Below are 20,555 nucleotides of genomic sequence, written 5' to 3'. Positions count from 1 at the left end.
CTTTCCCCTCCTTTTTCAAAAATCACAGCAGTGAAGATTTTTCTGACATGAACAAATTATAAAACTATTGGCTTCTGTGAGCCATTAAGGACCATTTTGTGTCTGTAGCATTCAACTTGCTTCTGTGGCACAATCTGAGATGAGAAAAGCAATCTTCAGGTTAGAACAGCCTTTGTCAACGTTTTGACCGTGGAGGAACCCTCTGACAGGCTTTGAGGAACCCCAGAAGTGGGTGCAGAATTAAGATGCAGTTCAATAAGAATCAGTACAGAGTTCTTTGCATTCCGGATCTGGCTTAAGGTTTTGGTTATCAGCCATACGCAGTCTGGGCCCAGTTTACCTAAAGGTTCGCCTCTCTGCCAGCACCCCTCAAAGAGTCTTGTGCTCCACCACCTCTAACCTCCTGGTGGTCCCTGACCCCAAGGAAGCCCGCTTGACCTCAACCAGGGACAGAGCTTTCTCCATCTTGGCCCCCAAGTGCGCTGAGTGGCACTTAAGCCATGAGACCAGCTCCTCCTCCAGTCCCTCAGCAGCAATATTAAGCCAATGGCTGTATGGGGCAGTGGCCCATGAGGAAATTTCTCTGTCGGTGGGATGGCTGCTCCATTCCTGAGCCCTGCCAAATATTCGTTCGTTCGTTTGTTCATTCGTTTGTTTATTATACCCTACCCCTCTCAACAAGTAGGCTTGGGGCGACTTACAAATAAAAGGCAAACAGCCTTTACAATAACGGATACAATAAAAACACTAAAATCAACACCCCCCCCCCCCAATTAAAACATAACAATCAAACACCATGGATGACAAGCAAGGCAGGGCAGATGGCGGACAAAAAAGCAAAAAAAACAACTCCCCAGTTCCCTTCCCGCCTCCTGTATCATGCCATTAATAGGCAGTCAGATGTCATGGGGGGGGGGACCCACAGATCGATCAATCAACCCCGGGATTCTCCCCCCTACCCTCGGCCTCAACCAAACCCCTGGCGGAAGAGCTCCATCTTACAGGCCCTGCGGAACGTTGATAGCTCCGCCAGGGCCCTCAGCCCTTCCGGGAGCTCATTCCACCAGGCAGGGGCCAGGGCTGAAAAGGCCAGGTGGACATCCCGGGGGCCCGTGACCACCAGGAGATTGCGGGTAACCTTGAGTCTGGCCCTTCCCGTGGCTTTACCGAAGCCCGCTTAAGGGGCTCGCCCACTTGTATCCCGGCCGTTCGGGAAGCCCTGAAAATTGCACGCCGTCCCTACAAACCGTCCCGACTCCCCCATGTGTGGCTGGCTCTGTTTAGAAAAGCTCAGCAGTCCTTAGGATGGAAAGGGGGCTTCTTGACTGGGCCTCTTTGTGCATCGGTGTGCGTGCGTGCATGTGTGTGGTGTATATATGAGCAAGCCCGTGCTTGAATTTCACCCTTTCCTGTGGAGTCATGACCAGATTTCTTTGTATAATGTGGTGGCTGAGATCCATCAAGGGCCTTTGGTATAAATAGCACCCCTTCTTACTCAGTCTTTCTGTTCCCTCTGCGGCTGAGTCACATCTGCTCACTTTACTGACCAAAACAAACTCGTTTTTTTTCCCCCTACTTTTTTCTCCCCCTCCAGTTTCGGCGAGGCCAATACAGCGATTTTCCTCACGCGCCTTTGACAGCACAGTCAGCTGAATTCATATTACATAATCTTTATTTCTGGCGGTGCTAAAAGTGTGTGTGTGTGTGTGTAGGGGGGAGAAATAACCCTCTCTCCGAAGTTTAATTTCTCTCGCTGCCAGCCTGGATTTCAAGCCGTTAGAGAGATGGCAATAAGACTTGTTAATGGAGTGAATTTAATGTGGAAATTGAGAGAATTATGAAACCTAAACGGGGTCCTTTTTTTTGTTGTTTGTTTTTTTTCCTTTTTCTTTCGCAGACTCCCTTCTGAGTCATTGGCCCTCTCTGAGTTAGCACTAGGACTCTCTGTGCAGTGTTGTTCCACAGCAGACCACCTTGGAGAAAGCTGCCTTCCATTCGAAGGGTATCGGCAGCTTTAACTCAGTTGGGTTTAAATGGAGTTCTTGTGTGCTAAGTGTGTGGCTAACAAGTCAATTGGTGTCTCAGGGCTGTCATTCTGTCATGCCTTCTCAAATTGCCTTGGTGGACCTCTTTGCTTTTATCCGCTCGGGCCCAATGTGTCTCCTCCGTGATCTTCTCCAAAACGACACGGAGATGCCTGCCAACGTGCCTTCCATGTCCCATCATGAATGCTCCATTTTCCCCCCCTTCTCCGAATGCGTCTTCATGGGCTCCATGCTCCTTTCAAACCAGCCTTGGTGGCCGAAGCAGGTGACATTGTTTGGTATTTGCTGCAGCTCAAACTGATGTTAAAGGGAGAACTGGAGGGATTGAAGAAGAAGAAGAAGAGTTGGTTCTTAGATGCCGCTTTTCTCTCCCTGAAGGAGTGTCAAAGCGGCTTACAGTCGCCTTCCCTTTCCTCTCCCCACAACAGACACCTTGTGAAGGAGGGGAGGCTGGGAGAGCCCTGAGATTACTGAAGAAGAAGAGTTGGTTCTTATATGCTGCTTTTCTCTACCCAAAGAGGCCTCAAAGCGGCTTACAGTCGCCTTCCCTTTCCTCTCCCCACAACAGACACCTATGTGGCGTGGGTGAGGCTGAGAGAGCCCTGATATCACTGCTCAGTCAGAACAGCTTTCTCAGTGCTGTGGCAAGCCCAAGGTCACCCAGTTGGCTGCATGTGGGGAAGCAAGGAATCATACCCGGCTCACCAGATTAGAAGTCCACGCTCCTAACCACTACACCAAGCTAGCTCTTGGCTTAAAAGCTGCAAACTGTTCCTCAGTCCTTTAGGTCCCAAGGTGGTCCAGTGGTGGAGTTACGTCCTTTGTTTGGCAATGCAACACACAAAGAGCAGATTCGCTAAGGAAAGGGTTTTTCAATATTGGCGTCTGTCTCCATCTTTGCCAAAGCAAGAAACCACCACAAAGCAGAGCGCTGAAGTCAGGGGGGGGGGGTTGGCTTTTGTTTTTGCTTTGTTTTACAGTTCTGGAGCCTGAGCAGTCAACTCTCGATCCCTCTGCTTTTAGGGGTCATAATTGACTTGACAGACGTTTCTGAAGTAATGAGAAACTCCCGGTGACTGTTTTAGTCCAAAAAAAGGAAAGCCCCGTCAGTGCCAAAAGGACGCAAAGGGCACAAGTTTTGGCATCTCCAGAATTCTTTACCAGAGCTTTGGAGAACACCACCGATGGAGCACTGTTTGAGTACTATGGATTGTTGTGGCTTTTCCCCTAAGCTATGGGTTGGCCAAATATTGACAAAACGACTTGGGAAACCAAGACTTGACTTCCTTTGGTGTGACTGACTTCTTGGGTGGGTTCTAGGACAATGATATGCGAAACCTCTACCCCCGGCAGATGATGGTCTTCTCTCAGATTTCTTGGTTGGGCGGTCAACATAACTGAACCAGAGACTTGTTCCTTGACCCGTTCTTGCCTTATTTCATTGATTCTCTACCTTTCTTCCCAATGGGAACCCAAAACCTTAGTCAACCCTGGATTGCATCCTCCTCACAGCAGTCCTGCAAGGCAGGTTACGCCAAGAGTGTGCAATTGGCCCAAGGTCATCCATTGAGTTTCCAACTTACCTCAGAGAGGTCACCCTTTGCACCACCAGCATCTTCAAGGGGATTTGAGAGTCGTGTTGGCCTGCGGCCTCCACCTCAGCAGAAGGTCTTGCAGCTTCTTGAAGACCAAGAAATTCATCACCACCCGTTTGTGCGAGCTTTGTCAGACGCAAGTTTTATGCAGGATGCGATCTCGTGATTCTAAGGTGCCACGGGTTATGGCGTTGCTGCCTCAAAGCTGGAATTCTGGGAAAAGAAAGCACAAATTCCCAGAGGCATTCTTCATCTGTCAAGTATTTTTAGCGCTTTCTTCCCAGCTGTATTTAATTTTTTTTTTTTAATGCAGTGCTATCTTGGACAGCTTTGGTCTTTCATCTGCTGAACATATTGTGCCACTCTGGAGCTGATCACTAATGATGTGCTGTTTGTTCCTTTCGGCCTACTTAGGCAGAGATGCGTCTCTCAAGGGTCCCCCACCCTTACGTAGCAGGCCTGGCATTGAACCATCCTGCCTGCTTCCCAGCCTTCGACCCCTTGGGTGACTTAATAAGGGGATACAAACCTAGCCCGGAATAAATACCTGCTGTCTTGTACTTCCAAGCTGAATTTGGAAATTTCTTGAGGGACGTGAGAACTTCATAAGATGCTCTCTCTCCTAATACTGGCGCTCAGGGACAACCATGTGAAGATGATGGGCAAAAGATTCAGGACCGACAGAGGAAATGTTTACTCAAGGAGTTATTAAACTGTGGAATTCAGGGCCAGGAGCTGTATTGAAGGCCACGAGTAAGGGTGGCTTGGTGTAGTGGTTAGTAGTGCGAACTCCTAATCTGGCAGACTTCTAATCATGCAGCTAGCTGGGTGATCTTGGGCTCCTCACAGCACTGATAGGGGTGTCCTGACCAAGCAGGAATACCAGGGCTCTCTCAACCCCACCTACCTCACAGGGTGTCTGTTGTGGGGAGAGGAAAGGGAATGTGATTGTAAGCTGCTTTGAGACTCCAGGTAGAGAACCTCCTCCTCCTCCTCCTCCTCCTCCTCCTCCTCCTCGTCCTATTCTTGGTCTTGGTCTTCTTGTTGTTGTTGTTCTTCTTCTTGTTCTTCTTCTTGTTGTACTTCTTCTTCTTCATTGCTAATCAGTTGTCTTTAGCTGACCTCCCACCTTGGTTTTGAATAAATCTTTGTTGGTCTTAAACAGGGGTAGTCAAACTGCGGCCCTCCAGATGTCCATGGACTACAATTCCCAGGAGCCCCCTGCCAGCATTTGCTGGCAGGGGGCTCCTGGGAATTGTAGTCCATGGACATCTGGAGGGCCGCAGTTTGACTACCCCTGGTCTTAAAGGTGCTACTGGACCAATACGGCTACCCATTTGAATCTAATATTTTTTCCTTTTTAAAACTTATTTGTGAAATATCCCACTAATGCCGAGTAGACTTAAAGCAGTCATCAATAAAATGCGTGATTCGAGTCGCATGTTTTTCCTGTGCCTTGGCTTTTTTTGTTTGTCTGCTGTCATCGGTGCCTTGATGCTGCTCTCGATCTACAGATGCGTGTAGAGTTTGCATCCCATCTGTCTCGGGCTGTTTCAAAGACAATTCCATTAAAAGCGGCACGTGAAGGGCTTGCTTTCAAGTTCAGCTCGACATACAGCCCTTCTGGGTCACATATGGTAAAGGAAACACTATTTTGATTGGTTTCACTTTCTGTCTGTCTCCTTCGGCCTTCTGTGGGATATCAAGAGTGTCAAATCTTTGACAAGTAATGTGTCTGCTGCTTCTTGTGGTTTTGCTGCGGATGGGAAGAGCAAACCTTAAGAGTTTTTTGAAAAAAAATGCCTTTTCAGTAATGAGAAGCATGGTAGATTGGTTAGGAGGGGCAGCTTCTAATCTGGCGAGCCGGATTTGATTCCCGCTCCTCCTCCACATGCAGCCAGTTGGGTGACCTCAGGCTAATCACAGCGCTGGTAGAGCTATTCTGACCAAGTGGTAATCTCAGGGCTGTCTCAGCTGTACCTTCCTCTCAGGGTGTCAGTTGTGGGAAGAGGAAAGGGAAGGCGATTGTAAGCCGCTTTGAGACTCCTTCTGTTGGAGAAAAGCGGCATAGAACAACCAACTCTTCGTCTTCTTCTGTTCTGACCAAGCAGGAATATCAGGGCTTCCTCAGCCTCACCTCCCTCACAGGGTGTCTGTTGTGGGGAGAGGAAAGGGAAGAAGGTGATTGTAAGCTGCTTTGAGACTCCTGGTAGAGAAAAGTGGCATATAAAACCCAACTGTCGACCTTCTTCTAAAAACGTTAGTACATTGTTAGTACATGCCAGCTTCCACTGGACTAAGAACGGCCAGAGGTCTGTAACACTTAGGATCACCAAAGCCCTCCCTACACGCAAATAAAATATGGGACGCAGATTTCCCGTCGTAACTCTTTCATATGGCTTATTCTGCTATCCCAAAATACATCTGCCCATCATAAAGAATGTATTTAGGAATGAGTAGGCTTTGGTGTGATGGGCATCCCTTAATGCAGAGGGACAGCAGCATGTTTCCAGATCTCGGAGATGTAGCGTGTCCAAGTTCTAATAAGACATATGCAATCCATTCCTCACTGAACGTCGTCGTCAGATTTCTCACTGACTACACCCCTCTGTAGCAGCACCTGGAATGCTCCTCTGGTTCACATCGCTGTTGAACACATGAGGCTGCCTTTCTATTGAAACAAGACTGTCAATCTCTTCAAGTTGGCCTTCTCAGATGGACCAAGGATTCCCTTCCTTAGAAGTCATATGGGAGAAGTCATATGCCACCGGGAGGTCCATCCATTCCTTCACCAAGCACGACAGGATGGATAAACAAGCCTCTGCAGAGGCTGCCTTCAGAAGAAGGGTCCTACAGCATGTCCTTCTGGTCTAGGAGCTGGGTCTTTCCCTCCCTGGGACACACTGGTGTTCTGTATCCCAGACGTTGAGACTACCCCATCCCAGACCACTGGAAAATGCTGTGAATCTTCCTTCTTGGTAGGCCTGGGATGGGACAGTCTCTTCCCACCTGAAGGTACAGCTCTTGACCCAGCACTCAGAAGAGAGGGGGTACACTCACTCCAGTCCTTCCTTGTCCTGGAAGCTTCTCTGGGAGTTGTTTTAATGTCACGTTTGTACTTCCACATTGTTATGTTGGGTTTCCCCCCCAAGTGTTAGTGGGAACTTCTTTCTTGGGGTTTGTATAAATGTTAGGCAGAGGGAATTATACAGTGATCCAAGAGATTCCCTCCAGGAATCACACAAAGATCAGTGACCCTCCCTTACTACAAGAAAGAGCTTCTCCTGGAACTTGAGACTGCCCCAAGAAGGGGTCAGACTGATCTTCCATTCATGTCACCTCCTATTTGGTGAGCCAGTTTGGTGTCGTGGTTAGGAGTGCGGACTTCTAATCTGGCATGCCGTGTTCGATTCTGCACTCCCCCACATGCAACCAGCTGGGTGACCTTGGGCTTGCCACAACACTGATAAAACTGTTCTGACCAAGCAGGAATATCAGGGCTCTCTCAGCCTCCCCTCCCTCACAGGGTGTCTGTTGTGGGGAGAGGAAAGGGAAGGCTATTGTAAGCCGCTTTGAGACTCCTTCGGGTAGAGAAAAGCTGCATATAAGAACCAACTCTTCTTCTTCTTCAGTAATCTCAGGGCTTTCTCAACCTCCCCTCCCTCACAGGGTGTCTGTTGTGGGGAGAGGAAAGGGAAGGCTATTGTAAGCCACTTTGAGACTCCTTCGGGTAGAGAAAAGCTGCATATAAGAACCAGCTCTTCTTCTTCTACTTGATCTTTCTAACTGGAGATGCTGGGGATTGAACCCGGAAACTTCTGCATGTCAAGCAAATCTGCCACCACTAAACCAGCCCATACTGTCTCTCTTGAAATGCTGTTGGAAGAGGCCTTCCACAGGGAAGACTCATTTTTATATAACGCCTCCTCCCGAAATATACTTAAAAGTAAAAATACCCACAGCTCAGTGCAAATGACTCCATCTCCCATTATTTTGTTAAGGGATTTAATAATGTCGTTTCTCACGCCTGAGTCATCAATGGGGTGACTAATCCCAGAGCAATGTGCAAGCCCTAGTTTGGTAGTGAGTCATGCGCATAAAGCTGCAGAGATCACAAAGGCGGAGCTTTGCCGTTCAAAAGAACGGGGCTTTTGGATGCCTTTCTCAGTTTTCGGGCCCCTGGACTTTCGGTCCGTGAAAGGCCCACCGCCTCTGCCCCCTCACCTGCTTTGTAACACACAGGATCACAACTCTCATTTGCCTTGCCCTAAATTTACATGAGTTCTGGCCCATGTTCACTCTTCCCATACAGAAGTGGCACAATTAGGGAAAAGTTAGATTAGAGCCCCTCACCGGAGTAGAACTTACCTGTAGGGTTGAGAGGCGGGGCTGTAGATAGAGCAGCATTAAGCCCATTGGTCATAAAAGGGCTGACCTTGGCTTTTGCATAGCCTAATCGTGCAGAGAATATTTTTCCCCATCTTTAACAATTTGGAGTGTTTTAATGTGGTTCTGGTGGCCGTCTTCTTTTGCAGCCGTCATTTGCTACGGAAATTAGGCTACTGTTGGGGGTAGTCCAAATTCTGTCCCATGGAGCAAATTCCAGCCAGGTCATTTTGCCTTTACCACCCTTTGCCCACCCATTCAGGAATCCAACAGGCGCTAGATTGGCGTGGTGCGGAGTGGGGGTGGAAGAACTCTGCGGATGGCCTCTCCCTCCCCCAGGATCTGGAAAGGCTGCAAAGTAGAAGCCCCCAGGAAGGGAACTCACTGGCAGGAGCAGCTCTCATGCAGCAGGAATCTGCAGCCTCCGAGCCTCGGAGAGAAGTGGAAGGAGGAGGGGATGGAACGCGATTGGCTGGCCGCTGGACAGACAGGCAAGCCAGTTGGAGGAGGCGGGATAGCTGCCCTGATTGGGTGTTCAGCGCTGAGTGGCACTTAAACCATGAGACCAGCTCCTCCTCCAAGGCCTTACCAGAAATACATTATGTGGAACAGATAAATCTGTCAGAATTTACCAGAAATACATTATGTGGAACAGATAAACGTGTCAGTCTTTAAGTGGCTACACAATTCTGTGTGTGTGTCCGCACCCAGCAGACTTGACCAGTGTTGTATATTTTCCCCACTCCTTGCCAAACGCACCTAATCCTGTGAGGTTCGGATGAGGAAATCCATAAATGCTGAACTATCACAAGCAGATGAAATGTTACGGGAGGTGGATTAAACATGCGGTTGGCACTTTGCTGAGCGTAGCAAATTCAACATATTTAGCATTGAGCTCTGCGCTTTGTTTTTAAACGTGTGTGAGAAAGTGCCGCATTAGTCAGCAAATCTGCCATTTTTCTCTTCAGCTTTGAGATTACTTCCTTGACAGAGGGCGGCAGGAGAACCATTTTCCTGGGAAGAGTCGGGTTTGTATCGAAAGAATTGGGGATTTATGCCTCAGGCAGGCTGCCCTTCCTGATTTGTAATCTAGTCTTGCTAAAATGTGAATCTTTACGCATACCGTAATAAAAGGGTAGTCGACCTGTGGTCCTCCAGATGTCCATGGACTACAATTCCCATGAGCCCCTGCCCCTCGTATGGCCTTGGAGCTCAACCTCGCTGCTCCATGTTGGTTTGTCCCGTGCCCACTGCCTCTGCTCTCCAGTGCTTCTGGAACGGTGAGCGCGAAGGAGCAAGGGGGTTATTTGACGCCTGAGCCTCAACACACACACACACACACAAAGACCATTTGCTTTGCAAACAAGTGGAACGGTGCACAGTCCTGCCAGAACCCCCGCTTTACCCTTGTGTTCTTTGCAGTGGTGGCGGCAAACATCTCTCTTGATCGCCTGCAAGAAAACGAGGTGGTGTGAATCGCCCACTCGGTCCTGGCCACAGGCTTAACTAGCTAATGCCTAAACTCCCTCCAGCCCAGGAACCTGAGGTTTTACCCTTCGATCCGCTTTGCAAACAGACGATTGGAGCCCCAGGGGCTGCCGTTTTCGGGGGGCAGGTCCGGCCGCTTGCACGCCCGGGAGGGCACGCTTCTTGCTCCATTGATTAGTATTCTGCCTCGTTGCTTCCCACGGCTTGGGAGGCAGCTTGTAGCTATTGCTTGGCAACCGCCCTGTGAAAGTACAACACCAGCTCGGGAGTGCAAGCACGCTGCCGGCGAGCCAGTAGCGACCAGCCTCATCCGTCTCCTGCAAAAAGGAGAGCGAGATTTGAGAAGGGAGGAAGATGGGGACATGAGCGGGAAGAAGGAGCAGAACAGGTGAAGACACAAGGAAGGTCTTTAGCGTTGGGACTCTTCCTGAGCTGAGGTTCAGTCTGTCTGTTTTATGTTGTCTCTCTTGCTTCTCCCACCAAGTGGAGATTCAGTACGTTGGTATCCAGGGGTGGTGGATCTGTTTGGGTGCCAGACGCGGAGAGGACTTGTCTTCCGTTCCTGGCTTTCTCATTCTTTCCTGGGCATGTTTTAGGGCAGTTCCTGGCGTGTCCCATCTCCCGGGAGTCTTCTTGCAAAGCTAGTATGCCGATGTCTGCCTTCTGGGTCAATGTTTCACCCTACATGAGAACTGAAAATGTTCCTCAGAGGAGAGCTTCATGGAACAAGGTTCTTCTCTGAATAAGCCTGTGGATCATGGTGGTTTCTATTGGTTTTTCTCAGACCATCTTCCCCAACTGCTGGTGACCATCTTTAGCTTGTTAGTTGTGCTGATAGTGTGTTTTCATAGTCTTTTAACTGTGTTTTGTGACGGAGACCTTGCGATGTGAGCAGACGTTTGCTTTTTCTTCACCAATAGAAATAAATAAATATATGCACACCGCCACTTGCCAGAAGCTGCCTTGGTGTGCCCCCCAAGTATTTTTTAAAAGTGGGTCAGGTTAGGACAGGCGCGTTGAATTTTTGATGCTTATGGCGTAATGCAGATAGAGGCTTTATGTAAAGTGCCTTACCTGCGCACATTTTGAAAACCTAGTGGGACCTGATTTTTGACTACACATGGTTGGGATGTGCAGCTAAAATGCTTAATGGACTCCATTGTGTGTGGAATGTGTGTGGAAATATCAAATCTTTCCCATTTATATATCTAGATTTTTTAAATCTAAATCTAAAAGTCTAGATATGTAATTCAAGCAGAAGTTAATAACAACATCATCCCCCCCAGTTTTCACAAATCATTAAAAAAAAACTCTCATCAAATCTGGCCAGAACACCTTTTTCTTATCTTCCTCATGTATAAGGAGTTCTCACTGGCCTTCCATCACCAACTGTTGCAGTTATAAATAATGGTATAGGTTAAAAATGCCTGGGCTCATGTAAAAGGATAGCTAAGAGAAGAAGCATTACCCCCACTTTTTTAAAAGAAGGCAGATACTGCCAAATGAAGGTGTGTTAGCTCTATCTATCTATCCATCGATCCATCGATCCATCGATCCATCTATCCATCTATCCATCTATCCATCTATCCATCCCTCCCTCCCTCCCTCCCTCCCTCCCTTACAATATGACACCGTTCAAGGGCAAACTGATAAAACAGCTTCTGCCTGAAATGTTGAACAACTACTATCTGAGTTATGCATGACCTCATTCCCTAACATTTAGCTCCGCCTCCCATGTCAACCATTTTGCGGTTGGGTCCACCTCCCTTAGCAGCCATTTTGTGGGCCTGCCCACGGTCCCGTGTCAGAATCCCAACGTTGCCTGCAGGCTGAAAAGGATTGGGGACCCCTGCTCCACAGAGTTCTGCGCATAGCCGGACATCCTCTTGTGCTCATGTTGCTCCCACTCAGCTTCCTTACATAGTCACGTCTGAATGCCTCTTGTGGACGTTCTCCTGCACCGAGTATACTTTCACACTCAGACCCGGAGAGATGCGGAGCTGAACGTACCCAAGAAAGTAACGATATCCTTCCAAATGAAGGTTTAACAGTCCAAGGAGGAGTTCTCCAGCACATGAATGTCTTCTTTCCAGGTTCCAGCTGAGCTCTGCTTTTGGCAACGCCACATTCTTTGACTTGCTGTTAAGGAATCTTCCAAAGGCTCAAGTTAATCAAGGCCTGTAATGTCTGACAGACAAGATGATGGATGCATTATGCTTTGGGTTGATTAGCTCATGGGGAAATCGCTCTGAACCCCACAGGCAGGCTGGCCCGTTTGAGTTGGCTGCCTCTAACACTTTTGCAGCTTTCATAGTGCCAACTAATAAGCCAGGAATCGAGGGTATCAGCATGCCTGGATCCTTGCAGCTCCATTAGCTTTTATAATAATAAAAAGAAATCCTCTCTTCTCCCTCTCCACCCATCTTGTTTCTTCAGCACATTCAGAAATGCTTGGGGTGGTATCTGGGCAAGCCTGGGATAGAGGCCATTGTCTCAGTTTCTGCAAGGTAGGCCCAACTCAGGCAGCGGCAACGTAATTTCTCAAACCGACTAATAAGCTCTGCCTCCAAGACAAGTATGCTGATTTGCCACCACGTAAGGGGGAGGTGGGGGACATATTTCATTTGAAGCTGCTCCACTTTCTTTTGCATTGTGAGGCTGAATTGGCCTATCTTTAGTTTCTGGTATGGAGGGTTCGTCTCCTAGGCTGAATCTGCACTTTGTTTATAATGTTGTGGATCCTGATGAATTCAGATTGATTTGAACTCGGGTCTTCCTCTATTCCCCCACCCCCTTCCCATTAAAACAGAAAAGTGTTCTGCACGTGATTAGGGAAGCTCAGAAGGGAGGGGGGAGCCAAGTGCAGCAGGAGCCTCTTTCTTTCTTTTCATGAATGGGGTTGTGGGAGGGAGAGGAATAAATCCAAGAGGAAAATCTCTGCTGAAAGAAGTTAGGGCTTCCCCTTTAAGGGAAGCTTTGCAGCCTGAGAATGAGGAAGCCTTTGAACTGACACCCTGGCCAATCAGGACTTTTCTACAGCCTTGGAGGCTAGAGGCAGCAAGTTAGTTTGGGGAAAAACAAAGAGCTGCACCTTTACTCGTGCCGATTTTTCAAATATCGAGGGTTATATCCACTCCAGGATATCATGGGGGAAAGGTAGGGTCATTCCGGATCAATCCTGCTTGTTGCAGATGAAAAATTTAAATACCCCCAAAATGGAAACTGTATTCAGTGTAGATGGCCGGGATTAGAATAAAACTCCCTGCAGATTCAGCCCTAGAATCCAAGGCAGAAAGTTGAAATTGACCAGCCCTCTCTTTGCATCTGTGTAATGCCTTGCGATTATTTACTTCCTGTGTTGCACGCATCCGGGAAAAGTGGAATTTAACGAAATATATCTTTCTCCCTTCCAGAGCCTCGGATCAGCGGACAAGAAAGACCTGTGTCAGTCAAAGTAAGCCATTCTCTTCCTTCCCTTCCCCCCTTTCTTTGAGTGACTCAATGAGGGATTTTTGCGAGTAAATGCATTTACAAACGCCATTTAGGAATTGATGTCCCTGGGGATGAAACAGCCTTGCTTTCTGCATTATGCCCTTCCATCTCTGCATTATAGGGCAGGGCAAGATAGAGTTTGCCACAGTGAAATAGATGGTAACTTGCAAAGACTGCAAACACCAGCATTGTAATATGAGCAGGGGTAGTCAACCTGTGGTCCTCCAGAGGTTTGTGGACTACAATTACCAGTGTTTGCTGGCAGGGGCTCATGGGAATTGTAGACCTTGAACATCTGGAGGACCACAGGTTGACTACCCCTGATATGAGGTTTCATAGGTAGCACAAGACATTGGTCTTAGGCTGATGTGCCACGTGGACGTCATATTTGAACAACAGCTCTTCCCGAATCATGGTGCTACTTCCCCTGATGCTACCCATGGGATGGAGCATCTTTTGAAGGAAGCCTTACTGTTCACAGTAATTTGGTAATGATGAAGGGGTGGGCGGTTTAACTTTATTTGAAGCGGTATTTTAATTCAGCGGCTTATCGTAACACAATAGCTGCCTCGATGCTTTGGGAATAAGATAAAACAGGGCTTTGAGAACTACACTGAGTAGCTATTATGCAGATATCGTGAAAAACAGTTCATGTGAATATGGGTTTTTCGTATAATTGTTTTGATTCTTTGTGTAGATATTTACCTATAGGCTCCTCCTATGTGGAAAGTTTTGGTGATCTCTTTTTTTAAAAAAAAACATCATAACAACCTAATTTTTTGACCACGGAGAACTTTTTTTATTGTTGGTTGTACATGAGTAGGCTTTTAATTGTAGGGAAAGGAGATGTTGGTTCAGCATCTGGCAGGAAGTTCTCACCTGTTCCCATGTGTACAAATGTTGAAAAGGACTGGACCCAGTACTGAGCCTTGTGGCACCCCACTGCTCACCTCCCTCTGATGAAATACCCTGGTCAACCACTCCTCAGGTCCCATCAGAACCCTTTTAATGGCATATAAAAGAAACATCTGCATATGAGTGATAATCATTTCAAAACTGAGAGAAAAGCAGACAATAGAGAAGAAATAAATAATAACCAATTAAGGATTCCTCCATGATCCGTTTTCTGACCAGTTCCCTACCCATCTGAAAATCCAGTCTGCAGTCCTCCAGTTTACCCTTCAGAACATCATGGGGAACCTTGTCAAAAGCCGTACTGAACTCCAGGTAATATGACAATGCCACATGGGCACCTCTGTGAGCTCAGCTGTGGTATGCTCTGGACCAGGGTTCCCCAACCTGAGGTCCGTGGGCCGCTTGCAGCCCCCAACCAATTTCTGTGTCGCCTTTCAACAGGCTTGTTTCTTGCTATCGCCTTCGGACCCATACTGTTCTTCCCTGCCTCAAGAGGCACTATCTACTGCTGTTCATCCTGTCCCTTTCTTACAAAAAAGCCAATAGCCACCTTGTTTGTTTTGGTCTCCATGGTTCCTTCTGTTTACTTTTGATCTATGGAAGTAGGTTAATGATTTTGTTACATTTTGGTTTTAGACGTGGCCCTCTTTAGACACCGGGAACACTAAACAATGCGGGCCCCATGTGCCAAAAGGGTGGGGACCCCTGCTCTAGACACAGGGGGCAAACAATGCTGGTGTAGCCGAATGTGTTCCCTCTACCTTTCGATAGTTTTGCTAGCAAGCTGTCAGTATGTTCTGAAACGCGACATGCTTTGGTTAGACTCCTCGATTGGCATTTAGATTTTTAAATTTAGAACTATTAGTTTGCTTGCTTGAGGGCACTTTGTAATTGCTGGGATTTCTGAAAAGTCGGCAAGCTCTATTGCCGTACTCAACAGTTTTTGAACAGACACCGCAGATTGGCAGCATTGCTCGATCAGGAAACTAAGATACACCGTCTTGAATGCCCATACCTCTGAGACTTTAGGGAAGAAGAAGGAGGAGGAGGAGGAGGAGGAGGAGGAGGAAGGAGGAAGGAGGAAGGAGAAGAGTTGGTTCTTATATGCCGCTTTTTCTCTACCCAAAGGAGTCTCAAAGCAGCTGACACCCCTTCCCTTTCCTCTCCCCACAGCAGACACCCTGTAAGGTAGATGAGGCTGAGAGAGCACCGATGTTATTCCTCTGTGAGAACGACCATTGGACACTCACTGAAAAGGGCCCTTCTCCTCACAGCTCAGGAGGACAGTTTGCTGTGGCAAGCCCAAAGGTCACCCAGCTGGCTGCATGAGGAGGAGTGGGGAATCACATCCAGCTCGCCACATTAGAAGTCCGCGCTCCTAACCACCGCACCAAACTGGGTTAATTAATCTAATCATTCCATTATTAGTACACCCTCGCATCGTACCCTCAGGGCCAGGTCACACTTCAGCCTGGAGCGAGTTTTAGATTCCAATTTAAGAAATAGATGGGTTTGTTTCACGTTTCTGTAGCTTGGATTTTGGAGTTTTTTTTTTTTAAACATGTTGTGATTGCACAGGCAGACTTTTTACTGCTCGGGTTGCTATAGAAACACCAGCCTTTCCCCGCTTTCTAACAGCTGCGGCCTTTTTTCGGCATTTTTAGTTTCGAGCCCCATTTAAAACCCGTTTGGCCAAGCCCCCCCCCCCCCCTCGCCACAAGTGGACTGTGTAACAACTCGGCAGCCTCGCCCCTCTTTGACTTTAGAAGGTCTGTGTGCACAAAGAGGGAGGACTGAATGCTGGACGGGGAGGGGGGGGTGTCCGTCCGACCATAAGGCTAACCTTTTCCTGCCGCACTGCCCTATAGCAGCCCTATAGGGACCACCCTGAAGAACAACGCCGACAGAGAAGTCATTCTCCGTGGCCATTCAGGCCTTGGCCTCTCCTCGAGTCAGGGGTCAGACTTATTGGGGGCCGCGGTTAATGAGCGGCCACCGCATGCTTAACGAGCAGTCGAGGAGGAACAAATTGAAACAAAATGCAAGAATGGGAGACCTCGGCCGTTCTCCGGTGGATTTTGTCCCCGAGCCAAATTAATTGAATGCCAGAGCTGAAAACGGGCTCTCTGAATGCAGGAGAGGCAACCCCGAGGACCCAAAGCCTAAAGGGGGTCGAGGAGGGGATCATGAACCGCATTAAGGCCTCCGCAAAGGGAATCTGGGCAGGGAAGTGTGTCAAAAGGGACACCCGCTGCCTGGAGAAGTACAGGTTTTCAGGGAGGCATTTTGCTGACTCAGCTCAGCCCGCCCACAGCTTTGTTTCCAAAGTTATCGGGCCAATAGGTTCCAATGTGCGGACTCTGCTAGTTGAATGGGAAGGCCTGTGAATCTACCATTCAAGGCAGCCGCCATGTTTTGCTTGGCCCACCGCTTTACTCCGCGCAGGAAATGGGAAGCTGCCTTTTGAAGCATACCCGGCCTGCTCTGAACTCGGCGCTCTGTGTAGCTCACGAGGAAGCCGTGGGAGCACGGGGCTTTGAAACAGGCAGGCTGTGGTCTCCCGTGGGCCGGTTATGTGGCTTTGTGAAAGGCCTTGCAATGTACTTCTCTGTGAATAGAGAACGGACCACACAGCTTAAAGGACTCAGGGCCCCTTAGTTTGAGTGTCAACAATTCTGTTTTTCCTATATAGGCTAGAGATGGGGCTGGGCAGACCAACATTGTATTCTTATGGGTCTGGGAGGGTCCGAAAGAAATTATTTTATTTTATTTATTTTATTTACTTGGATTTTTATGCCGCCCATTCTTTGCTGCTCTGGGCAGTTTACACGGAACACGACATACATTTACATGGAACATTATAACCATCTATCTATAACATTATATAATTTTCAATAGAATCTTAACCGTAACAATTGCAACACAACATGAATAACAACAACGCTGGGGAGATCAAATTGTTCAGTCATGGAAGGGAGTCTGAAGGGGGGACCAGCAGATGTTCTGAGTCAGTCGGCCTCAAGCAAACGCCTGGTGGAGGAGCTGCCTTTTGCAGGCCCTGCAGAACTGTGGAAGTTCGGGCAGGGCTCTGATCTATTCAGGGAGCCCGTTCCACCAGGTGGGGGCTAGGACCGAGAAGGTAGGGTCCCTTGTTGAGGTCCGGCGCACTTCTCTGGGGCCAGGAATCCACAGCCAGTTGGAGGTGGCAGAGCGTAAGGCTCTTTGGGGGGTATAGGCAGGGAGGCGGTCTCTCAAATACACTGGGCCCAAACCGCATATGGCCTTAAAGGTGATTACCAAAACCTTAAGCTTAATTCGGAATTCAACTGGGAGCCAGCCAAGTTGTTGGAGTACCAGCTGAATGTGGGATCTCCATGACGTTTTAGCGAGAATCCTGGCCGCGGCTTTCTGCACCAGCTGTAGTTTCCGGGTCAAGGCTAAGGGCAGGCCTGCGTAGAGCGAGTTGCAGAAGCCCAGTGCAGAGGTGACCATCGCATGGATCACTGTGGCTAGGTGCTGTGGGTCCAGGTAGGGCGCTAGTAGTTTGGCTTGGCGGAGGTGGTAGAATGCCAGCCGCGCTACCTTTGTGACCTGGGCCTGATTAATTAACAGCAGAAGCTGAAAGGCAGCTGACGGGATTCACCCGAAAACGTAGATCCTCTCTTTAGGATGGGAGTGGAGTCAGAGTTTACACGTCCTGGCAGCTCAACAGCAAGGCTGCCCAGGGACCGTTCCTCTCCGTGGTAAAACTCTGCCTTGCTTTCTGTTAAAATGAAGTTGATCGCAGGAAGACAGGCGTTTGGGGAACAAAGGCCCAAGGGCTGTGCGTTCTCCAGAAAGCGGATTTGAATGCGATGAGTCAGCACCAGGATTCTTTTCTGGCACAGGGGGCGTGTTTTTTCGACAGGCAGAGCCCCTCTGAGAGTCACACCTACGCTTTGCCCAGCCAAGTAATGGAAAAGCGGGGGGGGGGGGGGGAGTGTGTGAAGATGATCTTTTGAGAGGGTTACCTGATATTTGGCGACAAAAGCAAGAAAATACATCTCTGCGGGAACTGGCAAAGCTGTGATGATGGAGATTTCTCTGTCACAAATTCATTTGATGGTCCAAAGGCTATCCTCACCCCAGTTTGTAATATGGGACGATAATGCCGGCCTGATCTTCAAGCCTGTTGCAGGGATATTGATATAATGCCTGTGAATTTCTTTCAACATTGGAAGTTCCTTGAATGATAACCTTGACTGAGAGCAGAGAAGTTCCTTTAAATTTTCCCCTCAAAGTCAGGAGTCTTCCTTACAGCACTTGACCCAAATAACATCCACAGGTCCCCCTCAGACCTCCCCTCCATGGCCGAACCAGTCTGACCTCTCTGGGGGCCGTAGCTAAGTTACCTTTCCTGTTATATTGTTGTTGTTTAAGACCACTGAAATGGTCTTCTTCAGAACCACTGTTAGATTATTGTTGATGTATCTGACTATGTTATATGTTAGGTCGTTCCACGTATTCCCCACGTGATGTTACATGCAAACTGCCCTGAGCTGTATGGAAGGGCGGTAAAGGTAAAGATATCCCCTGTGCATGCACCGAGTCATGTCTGAACCTTGGGGTGATCCCCTCTAGCGTTTTCATGGCAGACTCAATACGGGGTGGTTTGCCAGTGCCTTCCCCAGTCATTACCGTTTACCCCCCAGCAAGCTGGGTACTCATTTGACCGACCTCGGAGGGATGGAAGGCTGAGTCAACTTTGAGCCGGCTGCTGGGATCGAACTCCCAGACTCATGGGCAGAGCTTCAGACTGCATGTCTGCTGCCTTACCACCCTGCACCACAAGAGGCTCCTATTTACCTGTATAAATTAACGACCCCCAAAATATCCTATTGGTAGCCACTTTGTAGAGGTCTTGAAAACTGAGGGCCTTGATCTTCCAGTTGCCTCCGTTTTCCCAAGAGTTATTGCCTTTTCCAGTGACTCTTGATTTCATTTAGAGCCCATTTATTTGTCTTTGTGGTGGTCCACAGTATCCTCCAACACCACATTTCAAAAGTATCGCGTTTCTTCCTGTTGGCTTTCTTCAGTGTCCAACTTTCCCACCCACAGATAGTAATGGGGAAGAGTATGGCATGAATTCTCTTGATCTTGGCCGCCAGCGACACATTCTTAACACATAAAAATCTCTTCGAGCTCCTTCGTGATGGAGCTGAGGAATAGAAAATCTTTTTAACCATTTCAATTTCTTTACTGTTGACTTTTAAAGTTATGTAGTTCCTCACTAGGCATTACTTTTGTCTTGATGTTCAGCAGTAATCGTGCTTTGGGATTTGCTCTTTTAATCTTCATCAGTAATCCTTTCAAGTCTTTACTATCTTCTGACAAATGTGGTATCATCTGCATATCTCAATTTGCTCTTCCCCAGTTCTCTCTACCTTGGTTTAATCCAGCTTTCCTTATGATAAATTCTGCATATAGATCAAAGAGATAGGGAGATAACATGCGTCTTTGTTTTTGTCAATTGGAAACCATCCTGTGGTTTCTTTCCTAACAGTAGTTTCTTTTCTGAAGAACAGGTTGTGGACCAAAAGAATCACATGTTGTGGTATGCCTATTTCTTTTAAAATCAGCCATAACTTGATCCACATGGTAAAAAGGTTTGCTGTAATATCTGAAATTCTCTCATATGATCCATTGACCGACATAAATGTGCAGTATGATCTCTGGGGCCTCTTCCTTTTCTAAATCCAGCATGAACCTGTGGCATTTCTTGGTCCATATATGATAGCAGTCTTTGTTGTAAGATTTTGAGCATCACTTTACTTGTATGAGAATTTAATGCAATGGTCCAATAGTTGCTGCAGTTTTTGACATCTCCTTTTTCAGACTTGGAATGTAGATTGAACATTTCCAGTATGTTAGCTCTTTTTTTGGTTTTCGTGTTTATTGACAATTGACATGTTCTTATAAATATTTTGGTAGTCTCCATTTTTGTGACTGGGAATTTCTCTATTAATATCCCATTACTCCAGGTGATTGGTTCTCCCAATTGCTCTCATTATAGCTTTCACTTCATTTTCTAAAACTGTAAGTTGTTCTTCCAAATTTTCTTCTTGGAAAGAATTAGTCATCCTTTCATCTGTTTGGAATAGTTCTTCAGTGTATTGTTCTCAACTTTTCTTTAGTTTGTTTTGTTTTTTAATGTATTTTTACATTGATCTTTCAGTATGCTGAACTGCGTTTTACATTTCCCTTTGATTGTGTGTATCTAGTCTTTGAATAGGGTCCTTTATTTCTTTGATTTATTTGGTTTCCCTGTGTTTTTTTGTAACTATGGATTGATCTTGGTGGTTCGGGAGAAACCAGAAAGCTCACCGGCCTGTCCATATTCACAGACTCTTTAAATGTCATTGAAAATTATAATTCAACACATTCAAAACAAACCATTGATTCATCCTAACAAATATGCCAATGACTTCGTTTTTGTAGTTTGTAGCTTTGCACTTGGAGTAAATATAAAACCTGTGGGTGATTTAATGTGTGTGCCTTGTTTACATTACTTAGCTAGTCAAAAAATGATCAATGGATCTTATTTTAATCAGTCAAATTAACTCATCAGGGGCTCTGTGGCCAGTTAAGCAACCAG

General features: G+C 47.4%; 1 protein-coding gene across 23 annotated transcripts in view; it reads left to right on the top strand.

Moving 5' to 3' along the window:
• The window catches only part of LOC143827135 (ankyrin repeat and fibronectin type-III domain-containing protein 1-like), a 258,996-nt gene that overhangs the window by 153,910 nt on the left and 84,531 nt on the right, over positions 1-20,555 (top strand). For 21 of the 23 annotated variants that reach the window (XM_077316436.1, XM_077316429.1, XM_077316438.1 and 18 more), the window contains one exon: positions 12,928-12,968. In XM_077316436.1, the coding sequence (XP_077172551.1) occupies positions 12,928-12,968 (41 nt within the window). Of the gene's footprint in view, positions 1-9,772; positions 9,903-12,927; positions 12,969-20,555 lie in introns of those variants that run through there. The other 2 variants (XM_077316449.1, XM_077316447.1) reach the window with 1 other exon arrangement.

The sequence above is a fragment of the Paroedura picta genome, chromosome 17, assembly GCF_049243985.1.
Source record: "Paroedura picta isolate Pp20150507F chromosome 17, Ppicta_v3.0, whole genome shotgun sequence".
NCBI lineage: Eukaryota > Metazoa > Chordata > Lepidosauria > Squamata > Gekkonidae > Paroedura > Paroedura picta.
Note: the sequence above shows the minus strand (reverse complement) of the source record. Positions and strands in the feature narration are given on the sequence as shown.